General features: G+C 44.7%; 2 protein-coding genes across 4 annotated transcripts in view; one reads left to right on the top strand and one right to left on the bottom strand.

Moving 5' to 3' along the window:
• Positions 1-473: 473 nt before the first annotated feature.
• On the bottom strand, positions 474-10,353 carry npat (nuclear protein, ataxia-telangiectasia locus). Its single transcript, XM_035621726.2, has 17 exons — positions 10,162-10,353; positions 9,017-9,135; positions 8,870-8,930; positions 8,696-8,768; positions 8,212-8,252; positions 7,759-7,986; positions 7,223-7,298; positions 6,765-6,879; positions 6,306-6,397; positions 6,077-6,158; positions 5,868-5,964; positions 5,661-5,771; positions 4,200-5,480; positions 4,009-4,109; positions 3,343-3,436; positions 1,874-3,231; positions 474-1,072 (listed from the first exon to the last, which is right to left on the bottom strand). The coding sequence occupies exons 1-17, from the start codon at positions 10,196-10,198 to the stop codon at positions 992-994; spliced, it is 4,047 nt and encodes a 1,348-aa protein (XP_035477619.2). The 5' UTR covers positions 10,199-10,353; the 3' UTR covers positions 474-991.
• Positions 10,269-10,533, top strand: part of atm (ATM serine/threonine kinase) — a 29,191-nt gene continuing 28,926 nt past the window's right edge. For all 3 annotated transcript variants that reach the window (XR_007031724.1, XM_047335871.1, XM_047335870.1), the window contains exon 1: positions 10,269-10,409. The gene's annotated coding sequence lies outside the window, so the exon portion shown is untranslated. The remainder of the gene's footprint in view (positions 10,410-10,533) is intronic.

Genomic DNA, 10,533 nt, shown 5'->3' with positions numbered 1-10,533 from the left:
TTGCCAATAAAAAGAGGTGAAAATTGCAAAACTACTTCTTCTCTTTCTTAGTCAAAACAGACATGTACCTTTTTTTAAGTGGCTCTCGTGACGCATATCAATTATAAGATTATTAAAGTAGTGCTGCAGGTGCAATTGTGTCCAGTTGACAATCTTACTTCACGACCATCAGGGTTCAAAGTTCAGAGCTCGGAACGTGACCTCACACACATTGAGCCATAAAAACAACATCACACAAACTCACACAAGGTATGAAATGATGCAGACAGTACACGGTGTACGCCCTTGTGTGGTATATAAGTTATTAAGATTAGTACCAGGCCACAGAAATTACTCCAATGTCAGGAGCTCCTCATTTAACATATTGGCCTCCCAACATGTCAAATATTTTGCCGAGTACACGTCATGAGGACTCTGCGCTTGTATTTTAAAATATACGTGAACGGGACCGACACACTGAGGAAAAACAGACATGAGACCAATTTCTTTATTTTTATTACACTGAAAGAATGCAAATATGAACCGTTGCACTCGTGTCTGATTCTACCATCAAAACAAAAAAACTATACTTGTGTTATGCCACAAAATATTATATTCGTCCATGACTTTATTCTTTTGTTAATCAGACCTTTGTGAACATCAACAGCTCTTCATTCAGTGTTATTAAAAATGAATCATTGAACTAGAGTCAAATATTGACCAAGGAAAACTCTTTGAATCACCAATTTTTTAAATAAACCGGCTCCCGATCGTTATGTTAGGGTGTGAAAACAAATCCAGTAAAAAGAAAAAACAGGGGTGATTAAAACAGTAAGTGAACATGACGATAAACAGAAAAACAAAGTGCCAAGGTTGCAGCCCCGCCCCGCTGTGCTCAATCAAAGTTCCTCATTGGCTGAAAGTGAGACACGACAACTTCTGTATAAAGTCTCAGCCAAGGCTGAGCAGATGGCTTGTTCTATTCCTGGAGAGAAACCTAAGGAGGTCGGTTTCACTCGTCGTAGTGAAGTGAGGACAGGAACTTGTCCACGTCCAAGTCGTGGGGAAAACAATCTACAAGTTTCTTCTTCTCCTGCAGACATGAAGCAAATGTCAGAATTATATGAGGGGAAATAACATTGAACATGACAAATAGAGACAACTCAGATATTGAGTTGACATCGTAAAAAAAAATTGGCCTCATGGTGGCGCCAAAGTAACGGCCCCGATGTTACCATCCTTCCATTAAAAATGACCCTGCGGTCGAATTGTCAATTTTGCTTCGGATGGTTCAGAATGAGTGAAGTGACCTGGAAGTATTTCCTCGGCAGCCATGATAAGAGCTTTTCAGATTTTCCAAATGCTAAGGAAAGGTGCTTCAATGCTTCCTTTTCCTATCTCCTTCAGAATAGGGTACACTGTACCTTCCTATGCGAAAGGAAAGGTGAATAGACGCCCCACAATTCATTGCGGCAGCGATATTTAACGTGACGCGCCATGCACAATTCAATCTGAAGTAGAAGAAGAATGAATATGACCGAGAAGGGACGCACGTCATCATGCCTATGAAGCATTTACATCTGATGCCATATTGTGGTAATACACTCTGAAAAAATGCGGTTTTTGTAGTCCATCCTCGGAAATGTGTAGTTTCACCACGACACATGCATCAACAACATCAACATCCATGTCGGATTTTTCTAAGTCCTATGAATCCTCCTTGACACCTTTCCTTGACCTCATGAGGTTTCCATTGAAGTCAAGGAATAGTGGTTAGGAAAAGACAATAGGAAGGACAATCCCAATCCACTCTGAGTATCCTGCTCATCAGCATCTGAAAGATAGTTTTAAGGACAGTTTAAACCCGTCTACTGACTACTGTGTTTGTACGTACCCGGTCTCTCGTTTTGCTGGAAGATCTTTTTGTCTCTTTCTTCGCAGACGGACTTTCTGCGGGCGAAGGCTGTTTCCGTTTCTTGGAGTTCTTGGAGCTCGTGGGCGACTTGTCCCCTGCTCCCTCCTGACGCAGACTGTCCTTCAGGGGCGTGCCCGTCCTGGCGATGGCGGCGCGCGAAAGGATCATGAGCGTGTGAGCGGCCATGTTGATGCTGTTCTCGCTGCCGGCCTCGCTGGCGGGGCTGCAGGTGGGCACTTCTGGGGTGTTGGGAGGCATGGGACGCCTGGGGGTCCCCTCGCCATCTTTGCCCTTCTTCTGTCGGGAAGGCGTTCTGGGACAGTCGGCGGCTGACTCCTCCTGGGTGCGGCCGGTCCCAGGGGTCCTAGGTGGGTCTGAACTGCCTGCTCCGGTCCTTTTGACAGGGGTGGAAGAAGGAGAGTGGAGTCCGTGGATGTCCTGCAGCATCTCAGCAGCCTGTTTGGCCAGAGAGCTGGTCTTTGACAGGGTCTTTGTGGCCTTGGACTCGGGGTTGGGTATCGGTAGAGTGACAGCCGGGGGGCTAAAGTCTCTGGATACTGAGGATGTGGGTGTTGACGGCGGATGCTGCTCCTGTGCGCTCCCCTTGATTTCGTTCTCCTTGTTGGCCGTCACATGTGGCGTCTCCGAAGAGGAGGGAGTCCTCCTGTCCGAACGCCCCTCGCGGGATTTTGCGGGAGGCTTTTCGGCAGCAGCTTCTTTCCTGCCGCTCTCCTCTTTCTCCTTTCTAGTAACGGATCTCGTTGTAGAATCAGAAGACGATAATCTAGAGCTCAGACAATCAGAAGCTTTTGCTTCATCACTATCACGATTGTGTGTCCCGTCAGCAGATTTTGATCTCCTTCTCGACTCCAACTTTTTCAAAGTCTCTGTTCCTGACGAATCGGCTCTGCTGGTACTTGCACTTTGAGTCTCTTGGCTGTCGACATTATGATCTTGTTTGCGAGAGTTCTTTTTAACGGGATCTTTGTGGTGGTGCTGCGATTGTAGAGTCACGGACTTCTCTGCCTCCGTCACAAACCCTCCTGCAGTCTGAGGACCCGTTGAGCATCGGACAATCTGTACCCTCCTCTTGGGCTTGTTGCCTCCTAAGATCGCAGGCCTCGTTCGAGGGACCGGCGGCGTTTTACCTTTCTCCGGTCGCTGGGCGGAAGATTGAGACGTAGCTGCGGGTGAGGCGGTTTGAGCTGTTTCAGAAGTTTGTGGTTGAACTTCTGCAGAAGAGTCAAAACGTAAAATTCTCCTTGCTGCGTCCTGCTGGCTTGTGTTTTCAGCCGTCAGCGGTTGAATTACCTTGACGACCAGATTTTCCTCAGAGCCTGAAATTCAGAGAAATGTGGTATCGGAAGCAAAGGCATCAACAAAAACACATCAAGCAGAACAACTCTGAGGATTTCCTCTGCTGTCAGGGATTAAGGCCTGTGACGTACCAGCAGCTGTAGACGGTTTGGTCGCCACTGTGGAGGAATTGGACTGGACAGTTTCGGATTGTGGCACCGACACTGGGCTCGGTCTGGCAACAAGCTGTAAATATAACGGAGTTGAACAGGTGTTATTGTTCTGGACATTGCTTGATGTCAAAGCCAGTGGCGGCACCTTGAAGTGACGATGTTTTTATATTCTACTCTACAAAATGATCAAGTCTTGGATGGATTGAAATCACTATAGGAGCGTCACCACACACTTGATTCCTCGCTGGTCGCTATTTGATCCGTCCTCAAAAACATTGTTCGGTAAAAATTTATTCGGTCTTTTTCACCTATCGGCGGAATAATTTTCGGTTGCCAAACATTCGATGCATCACTAATTCATACTTTAAATTCTGACAGAGTTTGAATTCTGAAGATTTCCTTCAAACACTCTTGGAAAACAAGTAAAAAAATTGTCCAAAATAGCGTTAGCTATCTTTATGGTAACGTTTAGTAAACTTCTTGGAAACCTGCCTTTTAGATGGTATGGTCAAAAAACCTGGTAGATAAAACGGTGGGAGTGTCGGGGGAATCAGGAATCGTCCCGTTTTTCAGCCGAAATTGTAAAAGAAAACCATGAATACCTTTTGACGCACAACTTACAAACTGTAGATAATTTTACGTTACCTGATTAGAAACCATCTGGACATTCCCCAGAGTGTTCTGACCAAGAACAGAGATGGGAAGCACCAGGGGCTTGACAGGCGATGGTAAGATGAGTGCCGACCCTGCGCATGTAAAAACACAAAGACCAATGAAATGTCAGCGAAGAGACACAAATTCAAGATGACCTACTGTTGTCGTCCATCCTCTCTTACCAGCAGAGTAGCCTTGAGATAGAGTTGGCGTGGTCGCCCCAAACTGGGTGGTGGCAAATGGCCGTCCTTTTGATAGGCCGGCAGGCAGCAGCACCTGTCTGGTTTGAAGGTCTGTCGTCGGGGGTTCCGTCACAAGGAAGTAGCCGGCGGTGGTTCCTTGCAGAGCTGCGTTTGTGGCGTCCATGGGTAGTTGAATTACGTAGCTCTGCTGGGCCTGCGATGTCCCCGTTAACGGAGACGCCACGAACGCCTTACCGGCGGCGACTGGGCTACCACGCGCCTCGGAGCTTTGCAAGCCGCTAACTGCCAGCGCCACCTCGTCCAAGGTGGTCTTCGGAGTGCCAGGGATGCCAGGGATGAATCCAGGGGACTTGGCTGGAGAGGAGAGATAGATGGTGGGTATCTTGTCCCCTGAAATGCTGGTAATCGCTTGATTCAAGGCCGCGTCGCTCGGAGCGTCTTCTTCTTCCTGGTTGTCGCTGATGATGATCTTCAGAGCGACTATGTTATCGGAACTCGCCGTGGCTTTGCTCGGGGCGGCGGAGGAGGAGGTGTCGGGGGCCGCGGCAATCGGGGCACAGGATGAGGAGGAGAAGGACACGGGCGAGTCGGGCGTGGACGAGGCCGGGGTGGCCGTGAGAGTCGCGGAGGCAGACGCACACATGGGTGAGTCGGGCGTCGCTGTGAACGGCGCCACGATGGAATCTGACGGCGAGATGGGAACCGCTGTAACTGTAACACTCGAGGAGGCGGATTCAGCGGTAGCTGAGTGAGTGGACGCCGGCCGAGTGTCTCCTCCACTGCTCGACAGTGGCGTACGAGAAAGTTCGGCAGTCGGTGTTGGAGTGATGCTCAGCTCAACTTGTACGGGAGGCAGAAAAGCAGGGTGACTACTCAAAGATAAAGAGGCCGACGTTGAGGGAACTGTGGTCGGTTCACAGAGTCCAGTCGCGGTGGAGTCCATGTTAGTGTCCGAAGGAGGGGGAGGTGTATTCAACGGTTCATCAACGTCCATGGGTGTTACAACAACGCTGCTATTGAAGAGCGAGGCTCTTTCTCTTCTGTTTGAGCCGGTGGCGGCGGACGAGACACGTCGGTGATCCCTGTGACTCACCAACAACGTGGCTGAGCTGCCTTCGATTCTGGACGCTCTGCCGCTAGGGGCGAGAAGCGTTTTCTTCAACAAGGTGGGAGCAGCGGCCTTCCGGGTCTTACGCTCTTGTACTGCTGTTGACTTCACAGAGTTCGTATCGGAAACATTAGCTTCTCTGTATGAAGTGCCTAAGAAAAAATAAAACAAGAATAAAGAAGATGTTTTTATACACAATTACAAAAACATATATTTATATACATAATTGGCAAAAAAAAGGTGTTAGCCTTGGGGAAGGTATGTGCTCTCTCCTAGAGACCTGCTAGTTACATTTCTGATTCTATAATCTGTGTAGTCTTGGATCATAATACCTGGATCGTCACTCTGAAGGCACGTCGATGACGACCCGGGAGCGTCGCTCTCTTCTGGACTACTGCTCACATCTGCGTCCCCTGTTTCTCCGTCAGGGAATTTGTTTTTATCTGCAAATACATACAAAATCAATAAAAAAAAAGGCTGTTTATAAAAAAAAAACTGAATAACAAGAACTCTGTACAACAAATGTATGTCATAGTTACTGTTATCGAAAAGGTCAAAGAGGGCCTGAAAAGCTGGGTCTGACTCCGTCTGCTCCAAAATGTCGTGGATGGCGTCGTCACTCATATGGATTTCCCCCTGTGTTGGAAGATATGTGAGTGGAAATATTATGATGGCACAAAAGTGAAAATTTCCAAGAAAACAAATCCTGCTGTTGAATGATTCTGGTATTTAAAAAGTTGTCCAGCACCTGCAGTCCAAGGATTTCATCTATGGACTGGTCTGGCTCCACCGTGGCTGCAGAGGCCTTCGATGTTTGTGGCACCGGCTCACTGATAAAAATGAAATTTATTATAATTATATTATTAAAACAGAGGAGGAAACAGTAAAACCATGCTATACCATCCCAGCAGTCCCATCACAGCTTTGATTTCCACTGACTGAATCATAAACCTACCGAGCTCCAACTCAACACTTACTTTGCCAGGATCTTGTTGATGTTTTCAGCGAGTTTCTCTTGTAACGATCTGTCTCCCAGGATCCTGTCACGAGCATTTTGTATCACAAGGTGCTGCGGAGCGAGTGACACGTTTAGAAAAGAGATGTTTAGAAAGTTTCCTACAAAAGGAGATTCAGCCTAATCTGCTGCACCAGCTAGACCAAGACTATTGTACGAGTGAAAACGCTTCCTGTTCTTTTAAAAGTTATGTTTTAGAAGGTTAATGTTGAAGTTTTCTTGTCAGGCCACCATTGCATTTACAAGACTGAGGTAACAAAACCCCTCTGAGCAGCAGTAATTGTTCAGAAATCTCCTCAATATATTGGCCTTTAAATAAATACTTCCGCTTAAGACGTCCACGATCTCCTTGTTCCTGATTCAGCGTCAAATTTTCCATAACAGAGATAGAACATTTTAAGAAAAAACCCATCAAACATACATCAGCGGCCTCTTCGGGTTGGGGTTCAGCGTTGAGGTTACTGATGGTGGCGGCGGCGGATCTGCTGAGGCCACTGGACCCACTCAGAGCCCCACCTCTCTTCCTGGGGGTGTCCCTGAAGAGAGCAGGGCAGGTTATAAAGTTTGGCCAACGCATAGAAATTTTAATATAATATAAAATCACTACAAACATGGATTAAAATATCAAGCCTCCCAAGAGTCCTTTATCACAGCAGACATTTTGGACTCGTGGTGGTTTTGCTCGGGACAAGTGTCCCAGTCAGACAAGACAGTGAGTTAGCACCAGGACCCAGACACTGAAGCAGCTAAATGGAATCCAGCCATCTTTAAATTATGATACACCTGTGATGTGCTTCCTAAAGTGAAATGAGAATGTTATTACCATCAACTTTAATTGTGTACTGAAAAAAAAAAAATATATATATCAAGGGTCCTCACCATTTCCGTCGTCCAGGAGACATCGGGCCTGGATTTAGCCGATTCTCTGACACGATGATATGAACCGGTGAATCTCCTGTAATGAACACATGTCGTCACACACTTCACTTCAAACCAAAAAAATGTATGACTGTTTAGTTGAGTATTTGCTAAAAAAACATTGTGAAATTTAGTTTTAAAATTTTCAGATAATAGTTCCATCACCATTAGAAATCTAGAAGACAGTTCAACTTATTCATTTTAGCTTCCTAAATGTGAATATTTTCTGGTTTCTTTGCTCCTCTGTGACAGTGAACTGATTATCTTTGGTGTGTGGACAGAACAAAACATCATCTTGAGGTTTTGGGAAACACTATCAACATTTTATGACATTTTAAGGACCAATCAAGAGAAAATAATCGACAGATTAATGGATAATGAAAATAATCGTTAGTTGCAGCCCTAGATTAAAACACAAACACCTCACCACCTCAACTGAATTAAAAGTAATATAATCACATTAGAAATAAATAAACACAAGGTATTATCATACTTACTGGGCGTGTTCAGTATCCGGCTGCTGTCGGGGATCTGCTGCAGCTGTCTGGTGTGCGGAGCGGAGAAGCTCACGGGGGTGGAGTGGCTGAGCGCGCCGTGGGACGCGTGGGCCGGGCTGAGGACGGAGCTCGTGTCAGACACCGAGGAGCAGACGACGGCGCCGCCAGACGAAACCACGGTCAGGACCCGCTGTCGGGCCATGTTCGCTAATCCGACGCGTGAACGTGCTGCAAAAAGGACAGATGCTCATGAATGAAAATGTTACGTATATTCTTTTTTTTTTATCTACACCTTGAGTCATTGAAGGTGACGATAATTTGCAATGGCTGGGTCAAACCTACTAGCAAGTAAGAAAATAATAGTAGACGCAGCTTTATAAAACATGACTCCTGTCAGTGATTGTGCAACAGCGATGTATCTTGACTGAAAAAGTAAATAAAAGCCACACTTACTTCTCTGATATGCCGATATAGCTGGGGAATTCTGTAGTGACCTGAGGGGTGATTGAGGAATAATGCAACAAAACTCTGATTAAAATCCCACTGAGAGCCAGAAAGACGACAGTTGCAGTGATTTAAAGGGCCAGTAAGCGATTTCTAATCCAATACACTTTTTCGTAAAATTCTGCAAATATTTCCTCCTAGCTGTGGGTTCTGTGTGCGCCCCCTGAAAAATCTGGGTTTTCGGCTCAGCCCTGGCTCTGTAAATGGGAAACCAAAAAAAATGGTGCGGACTGCACCAAACAACACTGTTTTCAGTTTGTTAACATCACTCCTCGACTCCTTAGGAGACATGCTTGCAACAGACGCTACGTCTCAGTGGTTTTGGCCTCATGGTTAGCATGTCCGTCTCCCGTACCCGAGGCTGCGGGTTCGAGCCCCCACCAGTCACCAAACAAAAAGCAGCTTACTGCCCCTTTAAGACGAGGAATCTTACTTGATTTGGTTGAGTGTGAAATCCAGCTTCTTCCACAATGAGGTCATCATTGCAGGAACTTCGTGACAAGACTCTAAGTAAGAAAAATTACAATTTAGTGTACGCCATAGCTGTACAATAATTTAGTAATAAATGTTTACATTTTTTATCATTAATGGCAGATAATAATCCCACCTTTTGCTTTGGCTGCCACATACTCATTTAAAATGGTCGTCAGGCTTTTCCCAAAGACAGACTGTGAAGGAAATAAACTATTTAACACCTTTACATTAATTATTAAATAAATTGTGGAGCGAGAGAAAAAAACACAACAACGCTTACGAATACACAAGCAGGAATCGTCCCGTCTGCTGTGGTGTGTTCAGCGTACTCCTTCAGGTTGGGGCTCTCGTGGATGAAAGCCTGGCTCGTGGCCGACAGTCCCTCCTCTTGGAGATACCCTGGACATTCAATAATAATAATAATAATATTAGAGTCTTTATTGTCATTTTACATGATGTACAAAGAAATTTGATAATGTCCTATCAGTGCAAACATCAGAAAAAGTTTAAAACAGGTAAATAAATGTAAAAGACTCTAAAATCCACAATAAAAATTCATGAAGAGACAGAAGACTTAAAAAAGTTAAAACACAACACACAAGACATTCATCCTTAATATTGCATATTCATAACACAGAGATTAACGGTGATGTAAAGAGTAGAGCTGCAGCAGTGAATCGATTAGTAATCGACTACTAAATTAATCTCCAGCTATGTTGACAATCGATTAATAGGTTCAAGTAGTTTTTAATGTGAAAAAAATCATAATTTTCTGATTTCAACTTCTTAAATGTGAATATCATCTGGTTTCTTTCCTCTGTGACTGTGAACTGAATATCTTTCTCTGGATGAAACAAAACATCATCTTGAGGTTTTGGGGAATCATTTTATTCTACCAAACAACTAACAAATAATAAATAATCGACAGATCAATCGATTATGAGTTGCAGCCCCAAAAAACAGCGAAGGTAAAGTGACCCTGAACGCGTCAATATTGTTTAGCCGATGGCGCGTTCAAGTCAAATCGTTTAAACCAAGATTTTTACATTTGTGTTGTAAAAAAAAAGACTATAAAAGAAAAATAGATATATTTCCGAAGTCAGACATATTGGGATTGACTGACAGACACTTGGTGAAAAGAAGTACATCATTAAATAAGACCTGTCAACAAACTGTTGATTGAACGGCTGCAAAAAAACACAAAAAAAAAGTTGAGCTCATTTTATCGCACCTATACACTGTTTGTGTGGTAAATAACTACTATAAATATGCAGCACAAGCAACAGCAGCTAATTCAAGTTATTTATCGTCACACTAAAGCTAAACATTACTATGACTAAGGGTGTTTTTTTTCATTTTTGCCTCTTATTCCTCTGATGTCCAGTGAACGCATCACCACCACAGCTTTGTAGTTGCCTGACTCACCCAAAACAAGGCGAGCGAAGTCGGACGGCAGCAACATGGCTGCTCGTCGGCTGATTCGTTAAAAAGCGTGTGTTAGTAAAGAATTAACTACATGTTCAAGAAGAAGAAAATAATCCGCAATACATCGTGAAAAGCGCCGCTGCGGAGGAGGAGACGTCCCGAGGAGACCGCTGCTCACTCAAAAGGCGGGGAACGCAATCACTTACAACCCGGAAGTACTAGAAAATAACCCTCCGCTTGGACTGATGGTAGTTGTAGTCCTATGGAAAAAAAACTCTATATTTTGCCATTTAAATGTTTAAATATTAAATATGTTTGATTTAACTTGTATATGTACCGCGTTACTGTAGTATCAAAGCACTCAGCAGAGAA

This window comes from Scophthalmus maximus, chromosome 11 (genome assembly GCF_022379125.1).
Source record: "Scophthalmus maximus strain ysfricsl-2021 chromosome 11, ASM2237912v1, whole genome shotgun sequence".
NCBI lineage: Eukaryota > Metazoa > Chordata > Actinopteri > Pleuronectiformes > Scophthalmidae > Scophthalmus > Scophthalmus maximus.
The sequence above is the reverse complement of the archived record's forward strand: the minus strand, read 5'-3'. Positions and strand labels throughout refer to the sequence as shown.

Excerpts from the sequence above, each read along its gene's own strand:
- npat (XM_035621726.2), bottom strand. The coding sequence starts at position 10,198 with ATGTTGCTGCCGTCCGACTTCGCTCGCCTTGTTTTGG. Across the intron at positions 8,253-8,695 it reads TTCACACTCAACCAAATCAA|GTCACTACAGAATTCCCCAG; the intron begins GTAAGATTCCTC and ends ATCACCCCTCAG. Across the intron at positions 5,965-6,076 it reads ATGAAATCCTTGGACTGCAG|GGGGAAATCCATATGAGTGA; the intron begins GTGCTGGACAAC and ends CTTCCAACACAG.